At 44.0% G+C, this 23,843-nt stretch overlaps 2 protein-coding genes across 2 annotated transcripts in view; one reads left to right on the top strand and one right to left on the bottom strand.

Moving 5' to 3' along the window:
- rnf103 (ring finger protein 103) overlaps positions 1 to 19,534 on the top strand; it is a 41,287-nt gene extending 21,753 nt beyond the window's left edge. Inside the window, exons 8-12 of the mRNA XM_080415308.1 lie at positions 8,782 to 8,914; positions 11,000 to 11,086; positions 12,688 to 12,890; positions 15,358 to 17,485; positions 17,703 to 19,534. Coding sequence (XP_080271434.1) covers positions 8,782 to 8,914; positions 11,000 to 11,086; positions 12,688 to 12,890; positions 15,358 to 16,159 — 1,225 coding nt within the window. The 3' untranslated portion in view covers positions 16,160 to 17,485; positions 17,703 to 19,534. The remainder of the gene's footprint in view (positions 1 to 8,781; positions 8,915 to 10,999; positions 11,087 to 12,687; positions 12,891 to 15,357; positions 17,486 to 17,702) is intronic.
- polr1a (RNA polymerase I subunit A) overlaps positions 15,078 to 23,843 on the bottom strand; it is a 445,779-nt gene continuing 437,013 nt past the window's right edge. Inside the window, exon 39 of the transcript XR_013932195.1 lies at positions 15,078 to 15,110. The gene's annotated coding sequence lies outside the window, so the exon portion shown is untranslated. The remainder of the gene's footprint in view (positions 15,111 to 23,843) is intronic.

Consider the following 23,843-nt stretch of genomic DNA (forward strand, 5'->3'; position numbering starts at 1 on the left):
CTTAAAGTCCGACGTGTACAGTGTGAACAGGAAGGGAGCCAACACAGTCCCCTGTGGAGCCCCCGTGTTGCTCAACAGCGTCCCCGAGACACAGTTCCCCAGCCTGACATACTGTGGTCGTCCTGTCAGGTAGTCTGTTATCCAGTTCACAAAGGAGGGGTCCACCCCCATCCCATCGAGCTTATCTCCGAGTATGGAGGGTTGGATGGTATTGAATGCACTTGAAAAGTCAAAGAACATAATCCTCGCATATCGACCCGGCTTATCCAGGTGAGAATGGACTCGATGGAGCAGGTAGAGGAGAGCATCCTCCACGCCTAAGTGTTCCTGGTATGCAAACTGCAGGGGGTCAAGCATGTCATTGACCTGTGGTCTCAGTTTACAGAGAAGCAACCTCTCCAGGGTCTTCATGATGTGTGATGTGAGGGCCACCGGTCTGTAGTCATAGTTTTAGTCGACGAAATCAACACTGGGTGCATCAGTTAATCGAACAAATGGATTTTAATTGATGCATGCATTGTTGTGTGCGTCGTATTGGTGCATGCTGAGGTGTTTCTAATTCAGTTGAAAGTTTTGAGTTCACGTTTACATTACATTACATTACATTACATTACATTACATTACATTACAGTCATTTAGCAGACGCTTTTATCCAAAGCGACTTACAATAAGTGTATTCAACATAGGTAGGGAACAAAAACTACTAATCACCAGAAGTCTTTAGTGCATTTTCTGCAAAAACAAGCAACCAAGAGTATACCTAGCGCTAAGGTAAAAGTGCAATATATCAGCTACCTATTTCCTTAAACAGATGAGACAAAATAGCTAAATCAAATGAGCATGAGCTAAAACAAATAAGTGTATTGACTAAACAAGATCCAATAAACAATACAGCAATAGAAAACAAGCGTTCGTACAACTAGTTAACAACAAGTAGGTCAGGCAGAGAGGAAGGGTAGTGTTTCCTGAAGAGGTGGGTTTTCAGTCTGCGGCGAAATATGGGCAGTGACTCTGCTGTCCTAACATCAGTGGGAAGTTCATTCCACCACTGTGGGGCCAGAACAGAAAAGAGTCGTGACCGTGTGGATCGGCCAGAAGGACCCTTGAGTGACGAGGCAATCAGTCGCCCCGAGGTGGCAGACCGAAGTGGTCGGGCAGGGGTGTAGGCATCGACCATAGCCCGGAGGTAAGAAGGAGCTGTTCCTTTCACTGCCCTATAGGCTAGCACCAGGGTTTTGAACTGGATGCGAGCCGCTACGGGGAGCCAGTGTAGAGAACGGAGAAGGATGGTTGTGTGGGAGAACTTGGGGCGGTTGAACACCAGACGAGCCGCAGCTTTCTGAACAAGCTCCAGAGGTCTGATGGCAGATGCCGGAGCATCAGCAAGGAGGGAGTTGCAGTAGTCCAGGCGGGAGATGACGAGAGCCTGGATGAGCACCTGGGCTGCCTTCTCCGTGAGGAAGGGGCGAATCCTCCTGATGTTGTAGAGGAGGAATCTGCAGGACCTTGTCACTGATGCGATGTTTGCAGAGAACGTCAGTTGATCGTCCAGGGTCACACCCAGATTCTTCGCAGTCCGAGTTGAGGTCACCACAGCATTATCAATGGTGATGGCCATGTCTCGGTGCGGACAGCCCTTCCCCGGGAGGAACATCAGCTCGGTCTTGTCCAGGTTGAGCTTCAGGTGGTTTGTCGACATCCACTCCGAGATGTCAGCCAGACAAGCAGCAATGCGTGCCTCCACTTGGGTATCAGAGGGGGGGAATGAGAGGATCAGCTGGGTGTCATCGGCATAGCAGTGGTAGGAAAAGCCATGGGAGTGGATGACAGCACCCAGAGATGTAGTGTAGAGAGAGAAAAGAAGAGGACCCAGAACCGAGCCTTGGGGAACCCCAGTTGTGAGCCTGTGTGGTTCTGACACAGACCCTCTCAGCATCACCTGGTAGGAGCGACCCGTCAGGTAGGATGCAAACAGGGAGAGTGCAGAGCCTGAGACACCCATCCCCTCGAGGGTGGAGAGGAGGATCTGATGGTTCACCGTGTCGAACGCTGCAGACAGGTCCAGGAGTATCAGAACGGAGGAGAGAGAGTTCGCTCTAGCGGCATGGAGCGACTCCGTCACTGCCAGGAGGGCAGTCTCTGTCGAGTGACCCACTTTGAACCCAGACTGGTTGGAGTCCAGGAGGTTGTTCTGGTGGAGATAGGAGGACAGTTGTTTAAAGACAGCACATTCGAGAGTTTTAGATAGGAAGGATAGAAGGGAAACCGGTCTGTAGTTCTTGATCTCAGAGGGGTCAAGTGTCGGTTTCTTCAGGAGGGGGGTGACTCTGGCAGTCTTGAAAGTAGAGGGAAAGTTTACAGGAATTAACTATCAAGTCGTGATACACACATGTCGATATATCATATATTTAGTTTAGCCAACAAAAGTAATCAGTGGTGTCTGTAGAAATACAGAGATATAGATATAGAGACACAAAAGAGTTACTTAGAGGCATTCGGAAAATGAGCAAGACCACAGCCTCTGGATCAAACAAACTGCCATTTAATATGGGCTTCTCATCAGCTCAGTGGCCATAGTGGTTAGAGCAGGGTTCCCCAATAGGCGGCCCGCGAGGGGCAACTGTCCGGCCCGCACCAACCCCTGTCACTTGGCTAGTGAAAGTTGCAGGCATGGTGTGCGATATGAAATGTGAGCTTACCATAATCACAGTCATCCCTAATCATATTCCATCATATTCAAGGGCTTTTGGAGAGTGCTTTTAGAGTGTGTGTGTGTGTGTGTGTGTGTGTGTGTGTGTACCTCTCCCTCTCCGTTAACAGCCAGCTGATGCTCGTTGACGCTCGTTAATTTCATACTGGAAGACAATTGAGGTTTGACTGGGCTGAAACTTTATCTCAGTGAATGACATGGAACTCCATATTTGGGCATGGCTGACATCATAGTGACAACATGAGCTTTGAGTCAGTAAATGACATGGAACTCCATATTTGGGCATGGCTGACATCATAGTGACAACATGAGCTTTGAGTCAGTAAATGACATGGAACTCCATATTTGGGCATGGCTGACATCATAGTGACAACATGAGCTTTGAGTCAGTAAATGACATGGAACTCCATATTTGGGCATGGCTGACATCATAGTGACAACATGAGCTTTGAGTCAGCTCAGCTTAAAACCAGACTGCACAGTGTGAAGGACGCACATAGAGAGAGACAGCAAGGAGGACTTCAACACCAACAAGAGTAAATATTAGCAGAGATCCTAGATCCATACACTTGACATTCAGCTGGTAATTGCCCTGTAATCAATCCTGGATCGTAAGGTCACAGATCATTAATTACATTCTTGGACCATTACAGCCCATGCATACAGCAACTTTGACGATGAACCCACTGTTCCCGACAACAAGCCAGCAGCAGGGAAACTCGGAAGAAGAAAGACCTTACAGTAGTCCACAGTCTACCAAGACTTTAACACAATCGGAAGTAAAGAGACGTCGTCTGACTGACACAGGAAAGAAAACTCACATCTGTCAACAATGTGACAAGAGTTTCAGTCAGTTAGGTCACCTGAAGACACACCAGCGTGTCCACACTGGAGAAAAACCTTTCCACTGTAAACAGTGTGACAAGAGTTTCAGTGAGTCAGGTAGCCTACGGAGACACCAGCGTATTCACACTGGGGAAAAACCTTTCTATTGTAAACAGTGTGACAAGAGTTTTGCTCAGTTAGGTGACCTGAAGACACACCAGCGTGTCCACACTGGAGAAAAACCTTTCTATTGTAAACAATGTGACAAGAGTTTCAGTCAGTCAAGTAGTCTGAACAAACACCAGCGTACTCACACTGGAGAAAAACCTTTCTATTGTAAAGAGTGTGACAAGAGTTTTGGTCAGTTATGTCACCTGAAGACACACCAGCGTGTCCACACTGGAGAAAAACCTTTCTATTGTAAACAGTGTGATAAGAGTTTCAGTGAGTTAGGTAGCCGACGGAAACACCAGCGTATTCACACTGGAGAAAAACCTTTCTATTGTAAAAATTGTGACAAGAGTTTCAGTGAGTTAGGTAGCCTACGGAGACACCAGCGTATTCACACTGGAGAAAAACCTTTCTATTGTAAACAGTGTGACAAGAGTTTCAGTCAGTTAGGTCACCTGAAGACACACCAGCGTGTCCACACTGGAGAAAAACCTTTCTATTGTAAACAGTGTGACAAGAGTTTCGGTCGGTTAGATCACCTGAAAATACACAAGTGTGTCCACACAGTGGACTTGGGTGTTGGAAGTGCATCATTGCTCCATCATTTTTACGGTTAACCATTAAACGTTAGTATTAACCGGTTACCAATTTCTTACTCACCGCCAAAGGGGAGAATTCTCCCCTTTGCAGTCAAGGTGTTTACCGCCAAAGGGGAGAATTCTCCCCTTTTTGTCATTTTTTTTTATTTTGTTTTTGAATTTCTAAAATGTTTCTCTACTTTTTGAGTATTATTCTTTTTTCGTTATTCACAACGTATTAGGAGATTAAAAAAAATAATTAAAAAAATCCAGTCACTTCAATGTTAAAAAATAAACGGACAAATAATTTTTCTATAAAAAAATCATTAAAAACGCTGGCAGTGGGTGAGTACATTATGAATAAATTCTGGCAGTCAATGTGTTAACGATTACCGGTTAACGGTTGGCCATCACTAGCTGCTGAAGATGCATACTTTTCAAGCACACTGTAGCAACCAAATAAATGGTTGGTTCTCAACTTATTTAGTTTCAACTTTCAAGAGTGCATTATTTCCTTGTGTGACCCTCAACACAGGATTTAAAGGTTTCATGACATGCTGGTTTTACGAAACATTAAGTCTTTATCATGGTCCTTCAAACGTGTATTAAAAGGTTTTAACTGAAAAATCCATTCCAGTGAGCCGTGGCAGGTTTTTTCTCTCTGTGTTCTGAAGCCTTTTCAGCTGAGAATGAAAAGAAAACCTATTTGCATGCGGTTGTCGCTTGTTGAGGGATTTTGCCTGTCAATCATCGCCTCTACTCCGCGGGGAGGGGGCGGGATTAATGGACTGTGACATCAAAGTCCACGGGCCAATCACAGCACTTTTCTGAGCCTAATTATTCCGAAAACCCCAAACCACAGAAAATCCACTGAATGTTCAAAGTTCAGTTTTTTGGGGTTTAACTGAGGTAAAAAAATAACGAATCCCAGGGCTAAATTATGAGTACCACAACCAATAATAATTACAATAACTAGATGTCAGGGCCGCTTCGCGGCCCTCACATCTAGGCCCGATCCAAACAATATTGACATCATCATCGTTTTTTTCATGATGAACACACATCCAGTGGTGGAAAAAGTACTCAAATGTTTTACTTAAATAAAAGTATCAATACCACAATGTAGAAGTACTCTGTTACAAGTAAAAGTCCTCAATGCAAAATTTACTTGAGTAAAAGAACAAAAGTATTAGAAATTAAAAATGTACTAAAAGTAAAAGTACTAATGTTTGAAAATAGCAGATCTACAAGCTCACAACGCGTCGCATCGCGACGCGTTGTGAGCTTGTAGATCTGCTATTTTCAAATAGGCTAGGCATAAAATAGAGCTAAAGTGGTTAATGTATGTTTCATAATATCATAATTTATATCTGCACAGTAACTAGTAACTAAAGTTTTCAAATAATTGTAGTGGAGTAAAAGTACAATATTTGCCTCTGAGATGTAGTGGAGTAGAAGTAAAAGTATTGGCAATTGGAAATACTCAAGTAAAGTACAAATACCTCAACATTGTACTTAAGTACAGTACTTAAGTAAATGTACTTAGTTACTTTACACCACTGCACACATCATGTGAAGTCCGGCCCCTCTGGCCTCTCCTCTCTCTCCTCTCCTCTCCTCTCCTCTCCTCTCCTCTCCTCTCCTCTCCTCTCCTCTGGGCTCCTCTCCTCTCCTCCCTTCCCGCTTTGCTTTGCGGCCCTAACCTCTAGTCCCCACCTCCCGACCTCCCAACCTCGGTCATGTGATAAATGGTCAGACTTCCTGTATCTGGTTGCTATGGCAACCTGCCAGATCAGGCCTGAGGGTCTGATGGGCAAATCAGAGAATCAATCAAGCCGTCTTATCACTGATCGAGGTGAGGTAAGATGCCTAAAACATAGCCAGAGCTCTGATCAACAGTCTGTGGCGGGTCTTGGAGGCGTGTGGAGTGATCCTGTGCTTGCGAATCCCGGACGAACTTTCGGAGCCTTTGTCAATTATATAGTAGTAAGATAACATGATGGTGGTAAGAGCAGCAACAACGCTAGTATCTGCACTGTCACTGGAGTAGCGGGAACACCGCATAGAGTCAGCCAATCACAGTACAGCTAGGGGTGTACTAATGAGCCAATCACAATACAGCTAATGAGGTGTCCCAACCCCACTTATAGGGGTGGCTACACCGCCCAAAAATGGGACCCAGTGCCTCCCTGCTTGGCACTCGGCATTAAGGGTTGGATTGGGGGGTAAGTCCCTGCGACGTACTAGGGTCATGTCCAGGGCAGGGGGTATACTTGTACATCAAGCTGCCTCACGCTACAGAAACAGGAGATACGCTCCTGAGTCCTGACCCTATGGGCCACATGGCTCAGCAAGGCTTACTTTTACTCTTATCAGATAGTCAGTCTTTTTTTTTCTCTCTAAATCTTTATCCCACGATTTTGTAACACATTTTTTCACCCAGTGCCAAATGCCTAGGTAATCCTGGGCACTACTCCCCCTCTGCCAGCCTAGGGAGAGCCCAGAACTGAGCTCATGCCTTCTTCAATGCATGAGTAGCTAGCAAGCCGCTTCTTATCACCTGACAGGGGGGGAGTTTCCCCGGTAGGACATGGTACGTGGAAGGAACACGTTATTCCAGCCAGTTCCTTTCCCCTCCATCAGGCGCCCTGGGGGGAGGCAGTATAGAGACCAGGATTACTGCATGTTTTTTTTTGTAAGGGTGGTACCTACCCTAGGCGACAAGACAGTCAGCCTTGCATCGTGACAGGCAGAACCAGTCTGACCAAACACATTTTCACTCATCAGTTATCCCTTTGTGGGAGTCAACCAGAATAGCATGGGCAAATCCTTGTATGGTTACTTAATGCTATACTAATGCACACAACACCAAAACAGGTGAAAAGGTGAGACCAGGTGACATGAGAATCGGCTGTTTACTGACTCAGCATGGGGGGGGGGGGGGGGTTGTGACGGTACTGTAAACAAAACAATCCTAAATACAGGGTTCCCAGTCACGGTCATTAAATGTCTGGAAATATTGTGAAATTAGAAAAACTGTGTTCCAGGCCTGGAAAAGGTTTGGAATTTAATCAAATGTTTTGGAACATGTTTGGCTGTGCATTGTTGTTGGCTAATTGATTGTGTAGTTATTATGCAACATGTTAAAATAGCAGTGCCGCACTGCACCAGCTGCATGAGTGCGGACCAATTTATACAGGAAAGAATAGATCTACAAGCTGACAACAACACGATGCACCGTGATACGTTGTTAGCGTGTAGATCTGTTATTTTTCTCACGCGACACCTTGGATCGACAAGCCTAGTCTTGGTGCATTGATAGCACACTGGTGTAAGAGCTTGATAAGAGTATGATTGCTACAGGCCTGGAAATGGTATACTTTGGAAAAGTTTTGAAAATGTGTGGAAACTCTGTTTTAAGCTGACAAGGGAAAGGTGAGACGAACCCATTAAGACCGGGAACGCATCTGTGTGTCATTTTAAGATTTCTCTGGGCTATTCAAAAATAGCAGATATACAACTCGTACTCCGAGTGCCGCGCGCTATGAGCTTGTAGATCTGCTATTCTAATTTAAATCTTGAAAGTGTGTGCAAATCTTTGAATATATATATTTTCTTAAGCAAAACGTTTTACTCAAATCCGGGGGATTCTTACAAATGTCTTCTAAATGTCAAGGACCACCCAAAATGATATGTATTTGGCCGTGGGCGTGGACCCCCATATGAAAATGTTTTGTTCCAGGGACCCCCCAGAAGCAAATATTTGAGTTAAAAAAATATATATATATATTCAAACGATTTGCACAAATTTTCACTGTTTTTCAAAAATAGCAGATCTACAAGCTCATGCTTTTGAGCATGAGCTTGTAACCCAAAGAAATTCCCGGTCTTAATGGGTTACGGTGACATGAGAATCAGCTGTTTAGTCAGCATGGTGGGGGGTTGTGACGGTACTGTAAACCAAACGATCCTAAATAGAATGAAGGAACAGGTGACAAAGTGGAATCACAAGGAGACATATACCACACAGTGACGCTATGGATTCTCTTGCCACTGAAGTTGAGTGCAGAAAGAATTTGGATTTTGAATAGAGGATAAGCATCATTTCATAGTTATATAAAATTGTATAGTTTTCAGTTTGCTTATGATGATGACATACTTCATGAATTACAATATCAGCGCGAGGCGTTGTGAGCTTGTAGATCTGCTATTTTTGGCTAAAGTTCTCCTCAGAAAAAGGGATGCTAGGGTTCAAGTGGTTAAGGTATAAAAAAAATAATCATATCACACAAAGATTTTGCGGACCCCCTGTAGTAACTCTGAGGACCCCCTAGGGGTCCCGGACCCCCTGTTGAAGACCCCTGTCCTAAAGGAGTTCAAACATTATGAATTAGTATTTCAGCTTTAATATTGATCGTGTGTGTGTGTGTGTGTGTGTGTGTGTGTGTGTGTGTGTGTGTGTGTGTGTGTGTGTGTGTGTGTGTGTGTGTGTTGCAGCACTGGGGAATTCCTGTCTCTGGCGGCCATGGACACATTTCTGCGCTCGGTGCAGCCGGAGGTCAACGACCTGTTTGTTCTCAGTCTGCTGCTGGTCAACCTGTTGGCCTGGATGGACCTCTTCATCACACAGGTCCTCTGACCCTCACCTCGCCTCAATGTCCTCTGTCCCCTCACCTCAATGACCTCTTTCTGCTGTTCAATGTCCTCTGTCCCCTCACCTCAATGACCTCTTTCTGCTGTTCAATGTCCTCTGTCCCCTCAGCTCAATGACCTCTTTCTGCTGTTCAATGTCCTCTGTCCCCTCACCTCAATGACCGCTTTATGCTGTTCAATGTCCTCTGTCCCTCACCTCAATGACCTCTTTCTGCTGTTCAATGTCCTCTGTCCCCTCAGCTCAATGACCTCTTTCTGCTGTTCAATGTCCTCTGTCCCCTCACCTCAATGACCTCTTTCTGCTGTTCAATGTCCTCTGTCCCCTCACCTCAATGACCTCTTTCTGCTGTTCAATGTCCTCTGTCCCCTCAGCTCAATGACCTCTTTCTGCTGTTCAATGTCCTCTGTCCCCTCAGCTCAATGACCTCTTTCTGCTGTTCAATGTCCTCTGTCCCCTCAGCTCAATGACCGCTTTCTGCTGTTCAATGTCCTCTGTCCCCTCAGCTCAATGACCTCTTTCTGCTGTTCAATGTCCTCTGTCCCCTCAGCTCAATGGAACGTAGAAACCAGCTTAAAGGAGAATTTCGCCCTAGGCGTTTCCTTACCTTTATTTGAGGTTGTTATCTCATCATAAGAGTGGTCCAGGACCCCCAGTTCATAACGAGGGATGTTTTCCATTTCGGGCCCCCCCCCCCCCCCCCCCCTGCAGCTCAGAACGAGAGTATTTTAGTTCTTGGCTAAATCCGGTTATTTCTGTCGCTATCTATCGTGGGTGGTCCGTCGGATATCGGTACAGTGCCATAGCTACATGGGCGCCGCCATTACTGTTTACCAATCAAATTTTACTGAAATCACGTTTGAAATCTCGTCTCGCGATACTTCCGCCCGCCGTTGGTTCAGACCGGCGAAATGGAGAACATCGCTCGTTATGAACTGGGCGTCCTAGACCACTCTTATGATGAGATAACGACCTCAATTAAAGGTAAGGAAACGCCTAGGGCGAAATTCTCCTTTAAATTCGAACCCAGGAATCATCTTACGACGGGGGCTCGCAAAGGGTCGTATCCTGCCAATCATAGTGTGAGAATGGACGGTGTGTTGACAAATCTGGCGGCTGCAACCAATCGTCATTTAGATAACACGCCCTTAAATATGCTCGAACCGGAATACGGCCACAAAAAGAATATAAGTAAATATTAACCCATTGATACCTGGAACGCATCTGTGTCACTTTAGATTTCTTTAGGCTATTCAAAAATAGCAGATATACAAGCTCATAGCGCGGCACCGAGTGCCGCGCTATGAACTTGTAGATCTGCTATTTTTGAAAAATCGAGGAAAAAAAAATTGGGTTTTTCTTTCAAATTTTTTTTTGGATTTAGAAGACCTTTCTAGAATATTCTCAGGTCTTAAAGGGTTAATGGATTAATAGATGTTGCATACACGTCCTGGAGACCTGACGTGAGATCTGAGCGGGCCGTAGTAGTCGTACGCTCAAGTCAAAGTGACGATGGAACGATAAATCCCGAAAGTTGCCGTGATCTCTGTGTTTTTCAGTCCGAGCGTGTTTGACAAATGAGGGCCAATGTCCGCCTTCTCCTGTTAAGTGTTCTCTGTCCCTCATCTTCAATGTCCTCTGTCCCTCTCCTCAATGTCCGCGCGCGCTCCTTGCACACATATTTTTAAGCTTATCTTCATATAAGTGATCCTCTCTAATCCTCATTTTAGCGTCGCTCTCCGGGCAGAAACCTTGTATCAATTTTCACCAGGTTGTAGACCTGGTGAACGCGACGCGTTCGACACTAAAATTAAGCTTATAACAGACTTTTCACCTATCTGCTCCGACACCAGTGTTGGGCTCCGACGCGACCCGTTGTGAGCTTGTAGATCTGCTATTTTCAAATAGCTGATGTATATGTTAAAGTGCTCATGTGGCCCATAGTCGCTTCTTTTGGGCTGGTTTTCCTAGACCTGGTTGCTTGTTTCTCTCACAGCATCTGGCAACACTGGTTGTAGATCGGCTATTAAAGTTGTTTTTTCATGTTGATTGATTATTTGTCAGGGGGCGACGGTGAAGCGCTTTGTGGTTCTGATCCGAACACTAGGAACGTACAACTCCCTGCTGCTGGTATCCTGGCTCCCGGTCCTGGTAGGTACAGTTAATTGCATCTTCTGTTAACTCTTTGACTGCGGACGACGCGATAACGCGTCAAGTGCTACTTTGTCCAGTTGGCCGTCGACGCGTTCGACGCGCTGGACGCGCGTTCATTGTTTAATCTCTGATTGCGCTATGCTGCTTAATATTCAATGTTATTCTCGAGTTCCACTTACTTCACGGACATCTGCATCCGGTTTCATGACCTGGATTCCGTTTCCGGTTTTAGATTTTTTTTTCCCCAGTCATTTTCGTCCAAAATAGGTAAATAAACGATTTTTCACACGGTATAACGGACAAACGGACAGGTTCTCTTCTATAATCTATGGTCTGGGTGACGATCAGTCATCGCCGTCGTGTATCACATCGTAATTTTGGCCGATCAAAACAATCTGGGACGACGTCACATCCGTTTTCATGTTTTTCCCTGTCTAATCTATCAAGAAGGGTGAGAGAGACCCAACGACCTGATCAAGCTGTCATGTGCTGCTCTCTAGTGGCGGATTTGTGCTGGGTCTTTAAATTATGTGTCCTTAAATTATTTTCATGAGAAAAATTCAAAATATAAAAATAAAAAAACACAAATTGCTGGCACTGGGGGAGTACTTTATGAAAATACTCTGGCAGTCAAAGAGTTAAGAAATAAGCCATCTAAGAATGGTCCTGTGATGTGATCTAACCAACCCAACCAGTCTCAGGACATTATCACGCCAATATGTTTAGAATATCAGCGCTGTCTGAAAGATGTGCTATTTTTGGCAAACGTTCCGCCCCAAAATATGGATTCTGGGGTTCAAGTGGTTAACCGAAGTGGCATTGTATATGTAGCTTTGTATCTATATTGCAGAAGTTGAACCGGCTCAGCTTTTTTTCTAGCTTTGAAGAGTTTTAAGCATGTTCGCGATAATACTGTTTAACCATTAACCCATTGATACCTGGAACGCATCTGTGTCACTTTAGATGTCTTTGGCTATTCAAAAATAGCAGATATACAAGCTCATAGCGCGGCACCGAGTGCCGCGCTATGAGCTTGTAGATCTGCTATTTTTGAAAAAAATCTTGAAAAAAAAATCTTGAAAGAAAATGTTTTAGATTTTTTTTTTCAAAATTTCAAAACTTTCAAAAAAACCTCAGGTCTTAATGGGTTAAGATCGGGAACGCATCTGTGTCATTTTCAGATTTCTTTGCTATTCAAAAAATAATAATATATATATATATATATATATATATATATATATATATATATATATATATATATATAATAATATATATATATATATATATATACATATATTTTTTTTTTTAAGCGAACATTTTTTACTCAAATTGAACCACTGATATAGAAACATACGTTTTTTTCAACAAAGACTTTTGTAGATTCCCCAGAAGCAAAGATTTGAGTTACAAATGTCCGCTTTAAAAATATATACATTCAAAGACACGCACGCATTTTCACGATTTTTTCAAAAATAGCCAAAGAAATAAATAAAAAATTACACCGACGCGTTCCCGGTCTTAAAGGGTTAATCACAATCATTTTGGTCACAATAACCGTGACATGACATGTTTTCACGCGGTTCCATCCCTATGCCCAGGCCCTCCTGCAGCTCCCCTACCTGGACTCGTTGTACGGCTACAGCCTGAAGCTGCTGCGCTACGCCGACACCACGTCTCTGGCCGGCGTGGTGCGGACCGACTGGACCTTCTACTCCTCCCACCCGGCTCTCTTCCTCTCCACATACCTGGCCCACGGCCTGCTGGTCGACTACTTTGAGAAGAAGAGGCGCTGCGCTGCCAGGTAAAGAATTTTGGACTATTAGGGGGGGGAGCCGTGTCCCATGGATTCAAGTTCTCAGTCACCGCAACTGATTTCAGTCATTTGGGTTCCATAGAAGTCGGCATGTCTTCTATGGAAGCAGTGTTGATTTTGACAGCAAATTTAGATTTAGTTTTAGTCATATTTTAGTCATCAAATGTTTCCGTTTCCGTCTAGTTTCGTCGACTAAATATCATAAGATTATACTCGACTAACATGCATTTTGGCGGTGCCTTGGTGGCGTTGTAATGGCTGATTTTACACTTGGTTGCGTGCTGAAAATAGCCGATCTACAAGCTCACAATCGCGTAGATCCGCTATTTTCAGAGCGCAACACCCGAGCGCAACCAAACATAAAATGTTTTAGTTCTACTGGATCTCTTCTCCACTCGTCCCTCACTAACATTTTAGTCTAGTTTTTATTTGTTGACGAAATTGTCAATATATTTAGTCTTAGTCTTAGCCATCGTAGCTTTAGTTTTAATTAAGTTTTAATTTAGTTTTCGTCAGTGAAAAAAAGGTAGTCGACGAACATTTTTCGAAGGCCAGGATGCATGGCCATTGGCCAAAACATTGTGTACCTGATGATTGACGTTTTGTCTGGCACCAGCGACCGTTGGATGTACACAGCATGGCTCTTTGAACTATTATCTCACTATAATTGTATCATCAAAATCCATAATCCCCCCCCCCCCCCCCCCAGAGCAGTGGCTCAGGGGGTAGAGCGGCCGCTTGGGAACTGGAAGGTTCCCCGGTTCAATCCCGGGCTCCCCCAGAGTTAGTGTCGAACTTCGAAGTGTCCTTGAGCAGGACACTGAACCCCTAACTTCTCCTGATGAGCAGGTTGCATGGCTTCCTCTGCCATCGATGTGTGTGTGATAAGGGATGTCATGGTAGGCGGTGTCACCGGTGACACCGGTGTGCGGGCACAAACTGAGTTACTTGCACATCGATAACACCGTTTTATTATTATGTTTTATTTTTTAATAGGCTACGAAATCTTTTTCGTGTACCCTATAAAACCACTTTAGTTCATTTTCGTGTGGCACCCATGTTCTTATAAGCATGCTATCAATACTTTATTCACATAACAGGTGGTACAATTATTATTATGATTATGATAGTGAAGTGACTGAATTCTGTAACGGGGCTGCTAGCTGCTAGCCTGGTAAACCCCCCTCCCTCCGGAAATCTCATTTGCATTTGGTTTCAGGAAGGAGGGTCTGGGATTGCTCACAGAGTAAAGCTGCCCGAACCAATCAGCGGCTGCTAGGGGCGGGATCATCCAATCACCTGCCTAGTAGCTTGAAAAAATGAAACTCCGTCTGTCATCGATTCTGCGCCCGGAGTCTCAGATGCAAGTACGCTGTGAAACAAAATGTGTGTCGCAAGCTTCTTCCATTTGACGGAGTGAGGTTAGCTAGCTGCAGGCAGCGGACACACAGCAGTGTCAGATTTCACTTACCAGGGATTGGGGGGGGGGGGGGGCTTCCAAAGTTGAGTTGAAAGCTGCATTGAACTGCATAGTACGGTGAGCTTATACTTCCATGAGTATGAGTGCTTTATTTACTTCACAATAACCTGTAGCGGCGACGATGTGCTCTCAATACATTTCATAAGGATTTCCTGTTTGCGTCTCTCGAACAACGCCGATGGAGTGAGCTGAAACATGTCCACTGTAGGTCTCGGTGAGGAAAATTAAATAGTGAAAAAAAGGACGTTATGGAGGCTTGTTTATCTTCTCGTTGTATTTTTTTGACCGTGCCTAAAGCCTCGCTCTCAGGTTGGAAAGGTTTGGTTTCTGTTTCTGGATCATTGCCAGGCATGTCGAGTAGGATACCTAGTGGTTGACACTATTAACCCATTAAGACCTGGAACGCATCTGTGTCACTTTTTCATTTGAGCTAAAAAGCATTATTTTACACTTTGGCTATTCAAAAATAGCAGATATACAAGCTCATAGCGCGGCAACGAGTGCCGCACTATGAGCTTGTAGATCTGCTATTTTTTTTAAATCGTGAAAATGTGTGCAAATCTTTGAATATATATTGTTTAAAGCGAACATTTTTAACTCTATTCTTTGCTTTTGGGGGTCCCAGGAACGAAATATTTTGAGATGGGGGTCGGCGGCCAAATACATATCTTTTTGGGCGTCCTTGACATGAAAACGTTTGAGCACCACTGATATAGAAACATACGTTTCTTTCCGAATACTTTTGGGATTTAGAAGACATTTGTAGAATCGGCTTGAGGTCTTAATGGGTTAATGCAGGCCGTGACATGCAGTGAAACCGGTGTTGTTAACCGGTGTTGACATGCATTTATTAACCGTTGGGAAATTTCCCACACCGTGACATCCCTGCACATAATATGTTGGATGAATTGGATAAAGGCGCTATATAAATAGCACCATGTACATTTACCATTTTATTTTACCATTAACCTCCAGGAGCGAGGAGGAGAGCAGCACCAACCTGGAGTGGCTGAGCAGCCTGTGGGACTGGTACGCCTCCTACCTGCTGCACCCCATCGCCTCCTCCCTGCAGCAGCAGGCGACGGCGACGGCCGACCAGTCCGACTGGGACGACGACCCCAACTTCCTGCTGGAGCGCCTGGCCTTCCCCGACCTCTGGCTCCGCCCCCTGGTGGACGTGGACTACATGAAGGCGCTGCCCACCTGGCGCTTCAGAGCGGGAGGAGGAGGAGGAGGAGGGGACGAGGCGGAGTCGGGGGGAGGGTCCGCCAGCGAGACGGATAAAAGGGACGCCGTCGTTGTGGACACGGACAGTGATTCGTCCCTCGTGGACCGCGGCGGTCGCACGCAGCGACCGGGCGCCGATAATAATCAGACGAGCCACGGGGACGGAGCGTCCGCCGCGGCACCGCCACCGGCGGAGGAGAGCGAGGAGGAGGAGGAGGAGGAGGGACCGGAGCGGTCGTCGCCCGTATCATCGTGCGATCATCGCCGCCACGATCGCCACCCGCCGCCCCCCTCCGCCGATTGGTCGGTGTGGCCGTGCGGCGTGCTCCACTGCTCGGAGTGCGTGGTCTGCCTGGAGAGCTTTGCGTCGGGCGAGCTGCTGATGGCGCTGCCGTGCGGCCACGCCTTCCACCAGCACTGCATCGTGGTCTGGCTGGAGAACGGCAGACACTGCTGCCCCGTGTGCCGCTGGCCCAGCTACAAGAAGAAACGCAGCCTCGGCCACGCCCACGCCCACACGGCCCCGATGGAAAACACAAGCCAGGACTGACCCCAGTACTACACCCCCCCCCCCCCCACTTATATATGTACCCTGTGCTGTCTGTCTGTCTGTCCGTCCCCCTCACCACACCAGCTTCGAATGCTATCAATGCATTGAATGGGAGATTATCACGTTTTATCAGACCATTGAATGGGCAAAAGTAGGCGACATACTGACCTACCCGCCATTTATCAGACCATTCATTGGGCGTAATCAGGAGATACTGACCTACCCGGAGGCGGAGCAGTTCCCACAAAATGATTTAACCCATTGAGACCTGAGGCCGCTTCTAAACATTTTCTAAATCCTAACAGTTTTTCGGAAAAAAAATTAAAAAAAATAATTTTCACGATTTTTCAAAAATAGCAGATCTACAAGCTCGTAGCGCGGCACTCGGTGCCGCGCTATGAGCTTGTATATCTGCTATTTTTGAATAGCCTAAAGAAATCTATAAGTGACACAGATGCGTTCCAGGTATTAATGGGTTAAGATTCTGTGCCTATCGGTACATAACTCCCAACGGCGCTGAGAAGGCTCAAGCGAACGTCGCAACTCGCTCGCTTTTTATGTCCTGATAACACCCAATGAATGTTCTGCTAAATCGCGGGTAGGTCAGTATGTCGCCTACTCGGCCATTTAATGGTCTGATAAAACGTGGTAATTTAATGGTCTGATAAAACGTGGTAATCCCCCATTCAACGCATCGATGGCATCCGAATGGGGCGCTCACCTACTGTCCTTGTCTCCTCTCTCCCCTGATGTCTGTCCCCCTCCTCACCTCCTCTCTCCTTGTGTCCTCTGACCATGCACTTTTTGAGTATCTTCAGAAGCTTGATCTGTGTGGATCACTAGCCAAGGCCTATGGCCTATAGCATTAGAAATGTTAACAACATCCTGAAAGCAAGTAGGGCTGTACAATATCCGTTATTGTCCTAGCGACTGTTCTGTTGATGACTTTTTCGATTCATGGAATAACCGAGAGGCGTGTTATCAACGTATCAACATTAAACAATTGTAATTGACCAATTGACATGCCCTATTTAGTATTTCGTTGTTCAACAGTGTCGCACAAAAATAGCCAATCTACATGCTCACAGATGGGCTATTTGATTATTTTCTATCAAAATCGATTGATTATTTTTTGTAATCGATTAGTTTGATTAACTGCCCCCCCCCCCCCCCACCCCCGCCCAAAAAGGAAACTCCTATTAGTGATCTGTAAGATTCACAGATTCTCCATGAAATCTCAAAAGTCCCCGATCAAAGGACACGTTTCTTTTCCTCGTCTGTTGTCGTAACTGAGCTCTCTCTGGAACTCTGTTCCTTTTTTACTTTGTGCATCTCTAACCCATTAAGACCTGGAAGTGTCACTTTAGATTTCTTTGGCTATTAAAAAATAGCAGATATACAAGCTCATAGCGCGGCACCGAGTGCCGCGCTATGAGCTTGTAGATCTGCTATTTTTGAAAAATCTTGAAAACATTTTTTTTTTAGATTTTCTTTCAAAAAAATGTTTAGAAAACATTTTTAAGAATGGCCTCAGGTCTTAAAGGGCTAATCTCCTCTGTAAACATTTCAAGGGAAAAGAAACCTTCTGCCCCCAGTGAATCTAATGTCTCTCCGTTCCCTGTCTCCCCATGAGCGTTGTTGTCACGGCTCACTTTTTGTTGCAGCTTAATTGTCTTCACGAGGGGAGAAAAGTCTCCACGTTTCATCTTCTCGGCTGTACTAAAACGATTGTTAGCATTTGTTTACAACAGAACGTTTACTGTAGGCTGCCGCCAGCTAGCTTGTTGACGCTTGTTGTGCTCCCCCCCCTGCCCCTCCCCCTTTCCCTTCCCTTGGAAGTGTGTATTGAGTTTAACGAGGAACATACATGTGTTCATTTTAATGAGGAAAGCTAGCAGGTTGTTTTTGTTTTGTTCTTTTAAGATAAGAAGAAGAAAAAAGTAGCAAAAAGGGTAAAACATATTTTCACCAACACTTGAAGAGGAAAATTATATCTCTTGGGACACCAGCGGGGAGAGGACAGAGTAAAATGAATATTTATTTCCTTCCTAAAACGTTAAAGTAAGGAGGTGAGTTCAGAGGAAAGGGGAAAAACATAAATTAAAAGGTCTGATTTATACTTTGTCAAAAAAACGAAACGAAAGAAAAAAAACACTTACACTACAGGTAGAAATAAGCTATTATCTTCCAGCTGCACCATCATTTGAGGAAGTATAAATCAGGCCAAAAGGAGAAAAGGGCAAGACTCTGAAATGGTCCGAAGTGGAAGTTTACTGCTGGTACAAATAGTGAGACCGAATTGCAGGTAATTTGCCAAAATAAAGGAACCGCCTCATTGAACGAGGGATACACCTGAAAGCATTATGTCATTAAAGCAGGGTTTTTATTTTTCTGCAGTTTGGTAAAAAAAATAATACTATGATTAGCCGGCATGCTGTCTTGTTTGGCCTTGTGTTGGAATGTAGTCTCATTGTCTGTGAAATGCTTCTCAAACTTGTTAATTATAAGATTATTAGTACCCCCCCCCCCCCCCCCCATAACTTCTTGAGATTATATGGAACGGGTCCATTTGGTTCCATTTGTAAACCGCCAAGAGTTACAGACCTGTAAAGGGTCCATTTGGAACCCTGAGGGTCGCTGGACCCCACTTAGAGAACCACTGATCTATTAGAAGATAACGGGGTATACATTTGGCTGTCAATGGTCAACAAAAAGTTCCACATTACAGAAGCCAGTCTAAATGAGGCGTTATGCATTTACAAAATTCCGCCAGGTCAGAGAAATCCTAGGATGATAAACGGTTCTTTCCTGCACAACGAGAAGCGTGTCGTATTCCATGACCCAGAAAAAATGGACCCAAGACAAGAATCACAACAAACCTGCGTACAATTACATAGTATCGCTTCTTACTGCTCATCACCTGGGGTGGTTCCGTTATACTTGTCAGGTACCTGTAGTTTGTTACATGTTCGGTATAAGTGGTGTTCAGAAGAATCCAACCTACCTTCTGTCATAATGAAGACATTCTGAAACAAATAAGCTTGGAAAAAATATATATATATATTTCACGTCATGTCTTTTTGTTTTTTTTCTTTGTCCTGTCAAATGCAGCTCTTCAACTATTGGTTGGGAGCCACAAGTGCTAATATATCATATTGATCCCATGTACCCCTAAGGCCAGAGACTAAAATTTGCCGAGTTTGGGCCCCGGACTGTTAAAAAACACAGCTCTGATGTGCTTATTTTTGTGTGTGTGTGTGTGTGTGTCTGTTTTGCTTTCCATTTAAAAGAGATGTCTGTCTCCAACTGTTTAAGACACATGTATGTTTTTTTCACCAGCAAATTTCGCAAACTATTAAATCTCTGACTTTTAAATCACTTCACAACAACGCAGGTTTGCGAGATTTGCTGGTGTAAGAGGCGCACAGCCATAGCTGAGTGGTTAGTGAGCCCGCCTGGTTGTCCCAGAGGCCCTGGTTCTCCCAGGTACGATCCCAGGCCAGCAATGTGTCCCTGAGCAAGACTCTTAACTTCTAATTGCTCCCTGAGCGTCGTAGAATGGCTGCTCACTGCTCCTAGTGATTATATGATGGGTAAATGCAGAGGGCAAATATACAGTGACAAAAAAACACCCCAAGTGGGGACCAAATTATTATTATTATTATTATTACACGTGTTTGAGACAATGGAGGTTGATATCGCTGCCTTCAGAAGATGTGGGGAGTGGTAACTGATGGGACCAAATCAACATGAATAACACTGAGTATAAACTGCTACATGTGGAACACATTTTTTGCGGCCAATTTAAACAGCATTTTGTAATGGCACTTTACACTCTTCATAGGCAAACCGTAGTACAGATGACTGAGATGAGTGTGCAAAATAATGGTGCAAGTCAAAAATAGTTTTTTATATAGTGAAGGGTTTGATGAGAATGAATGCTGTCTACAGTGGTGTAAAAGTAGAAATATTTCTGTTAAAAGTACTCATTGACTACTTAGTCAATTTGTTCTTCAAAAATAGCGGCTGAATTTTAATTATTTTATTTAATACTTTGTTAGTCAGAAATGTAAATGGCATTGTGCCGTAGTACAGTAAGACATTAAGGCTAAGAGGATAACACAAAAAAAGTCCCGAGGACTTGTTTCCAGTGTGGTCCTACGTATTCAATTCATCAACATAGCATAACACATTAACACAATAATACATGTCATCGACAAATACAAACACTATGTACAGTTTTGAAAGAAACTTCACATCCTTTATTGGATGGTGTCATGCCATTCCACATTTTGGGGGTCCCCAGCTAAATTAGTTAATATAGCACCAAAATCAGTGTAAGCACTTTAAGCCTTTATACATCGGCTATTTGAAATTAGCCGATCTACAAGCTCACAATTCCTTAAAAAAAATATATATATAATAATCTCCAACACAAATCCCCTGGCACAAAATATTTCCAGATGGGGCTGGGGGGGTCTGCGGCCAAATACATATTAATTTGTGGATCCTTGACATGGAAAAACCTTTGAGAAGCACTGCTTTAGAACACTCATCCTCAACCTTTTTACTCCAGGTATGATATGCATTAGGCCCACAGACCCACATTTGATACAATCTTTTAATGGGACCCTGGCCCAATCTGCAGTAAAATCCTCTGATGGTGTACAAATGGTCCATTTGGTTCCGTTTCTGAATATCCATAACTTTAATTCACCAGACAAAGTGGCTAGTGCTTGCCTGCTCTTCCAAACTCATGGGCAGCACCTGCTATGAGCTAACAATCAAGCTGGCTTATAGCGCCATCTACTGTATTGGTTTGAAGGGGAAATGTAAAACACAAGATGGAAACTCATGTAATTGTCCTTACATCACGTCAGTGTATGTGCAATGGCAAAATCTAGATACAACGTTTAAAATGAAAGCATCTCTTTTAGCTTTATTTCTGAAAATCAGTGTTTGAAACTGATTGTTCAGCCCATTCCTGGCTGTCCCTTTGTGTGTCTGTGAGGAGAGTTACTGGAGAGAACGGAAAAATCTAGTCCTGTGAACATGACATCAAATCATCCAAATTAAAGCAAGGAGTTCAAGTATCTCTTGGGGTCTTGTTCTTGAGTGAGGGGAGTTTATTGATAGGGTGAATAAGTGATCTTTTAGACAGATTGTGATTTGGCACTATAATAAAATGTGATTGACTTAAATTACATTTTCTACAACACTGGCACAAATGCTATTCCATACATACATATCCATGGAAATGTGGAAGTTCAATCTCAAAGCTAACTGTAGAGAGGTGGACACGGATGGTATTTTTGATCAAGTCTAATGACATTAATTTGAATACAGAAATTTGGTTTCTGCTTTATTCAACTTCTTGTGAAAATAGTACTGCCACTCACACCGCAATAAAAGTCAAATATACACTGTAAAACCATCAGTTTATACAGTATAACTCGGGGCGTTCCCAATGAACCCTTACAGGTCTGTGACTCTGAGAGCGTATAGATGTAACCAAATGGACCCTTAGGTTCTATTTGCACACTCTCAGAGTTAAATGAACACTGAGGATTTGACTCGACGCAGCAGCAGCATCATGGACAGCCTGACTCACTACTTGTGGAAAGAATTTGAGCCACGCCCCTCGAGTTACAGATGCTGACAACCACTGGATACATGGAAAAGACTCAAGTTCCCGTTCATCCCAAGAGCAAATGTTCATAGCAGATCAGCTTTTAATGTGGTGTAAGTCAGTGATAATATACATGTACATACTCACTCTCTCTCTCTCTCTCTCTCACGCTCTCTACATATATATATATATATACACATATAAGAGGTAATATTCCAAAGAAGGGAGCGCACGCTCCTCAAATGCAGGATGACTATATGTACGTGCGCACGTGTGTGTGCGTGGGTGTGTGGGAGAGTGGGAGAGAGAGAGAGAGAGAGGGGGGGGGGGGGGGGTGCAGTCTAGCTGGTTTAAAGGTGAGGGGTCAGTAAAGTTCAAAATCCACCAATCAATGTCAATGGAGGCCTTTTTTGACAGAGGCCCTCGCAGCCATACAAGGTCTGCATGACTTGCAACCACTTCTGTTTGTAAGCTGGTGTCCCACTGAATGTGTGAGTGACAATGATGTGTCTTTCTATGTCCACAGGACGTGCCCCGAAACTGACCTTACAATTTCCCTGGCCTATGGGCAGCATGCAAGGCACGGCGAAAGCTGGCGCTGAGCGGTCCTGTAGTTTGCGAGATTACGGCAAAGAGGTTTGGTATAGAGGGAAAAAAAGAGCAGACCAAGTACAGAGCCAACAGTCCAGCTTACTAATTGAAGGTTTAAATGGTTACATTTCAGAAAATACTCATTAACATCAACACATTAACATATTAATAGAAAAGATTGTGTAAACAAATAAACAAACAAGCTGTCAAATATGAAGCTATCTATGACATCTATGAAAAAGTTTAATCTGCAGCACAGTTTTATACAATATGTAGTGGGGGGTCCCTACTTCATCTCTCTCTCAGCTAAGGGGTCCTTGGCCTGAACAACGTTGAAGACCCCTGTTCTATGTAAAGTGTCTGGTGATAACCTAATGTGATTTGGCTCTGTAATAATTGAATTGGCCGTTGCTCTCTATGTCCAGCATCGGCTGCATCATGGGCTGCCCTGACCAACGACTTGGACAGACTGATGCACCGCCTGGTCCTCTAACGCCTGGCCTGGGTGATAATGTAGCTTTATACTGACCAATACATGTAGTCAGGGGATATAAAAAAAATTTTGGAATAAATTCCTTACCAAAAAAAATCTTCACCAATGTGTTTGTAAAGGTGTCTAGTAACACATCTCACAAAGACTGAAATGCAGTTTCCCTAGGAGAATTTGTGACAGCTCCTGAAAGTTGGGGTACCCACCATAACCTTATGCGGGAAAGAAATCCAAATTTAATTCTGTTTTAAGTAGCATGTGAGGGGCCAAACTAGGGTGTTTTTATGATTCTGGATCCATTGCAAGCATTTGTTTTGCACCAAAACCACTCCTTGGGCTAAAAACGGCCATAGCCATCCTTTTCCAGGTATACTTTTTGTGTAAAAAGCCCATTGAGATTGGGCTGTTTTTAGCCCAAGGAGTGGCTTTGGTGCAAAACAAATGCTTGCAATGGATTCAGAATCATAAAAACACCCTAGTTTGGCCCCTCACATGCTACTTAAAACAGAATTAAATTTAGATTTGTTTTCCCTGCATAAGGTTATGGTGGGTACCCCAACTTTCAGCAGCTGTCAAAAATTCCCCTAGGGAAACTGCATTTCAGTCTTTGTGAGATGTGTTACTAGACACCTTTACAAACACATTGGTGAAGATTTTTTTGGGTAGGGAATTTATTCCAAGATTGGACATTTTTCTGCTAATATCCCCTGACTAATGTAATTAGAACAAATTTAACTTTTTCATACTTCATAGATAGTTTCATTTGACTTGTTTGACAGCACTATCGTCAGTGTTGTGTAAATTAATTAATGTTTGTTTGTTTGTTTGTTTGTATATACATGAACCATTATTACATTTAGCCAGTTAAAACCTCAATACTTATTTTTGAGTCAGTAAATGACATGGAACTCCATATTTGGGCATGGCTGACATCATAGTGACAACATGAGCTTTGAGTCAGCTCAGCTTAAAAC

This window comes from Gymnoscopelus braueri, assembly GCF_963280865.1.
Source record: "Gymnoscopelus braueri genome assembly, chromosome: 20".
NCBI lineage: Eukaryota > Metazoa > Chordata > Actinopteri > Myctophiformes > Myctophidae > Gymnoscopelus > Gymnoscopelus braueri.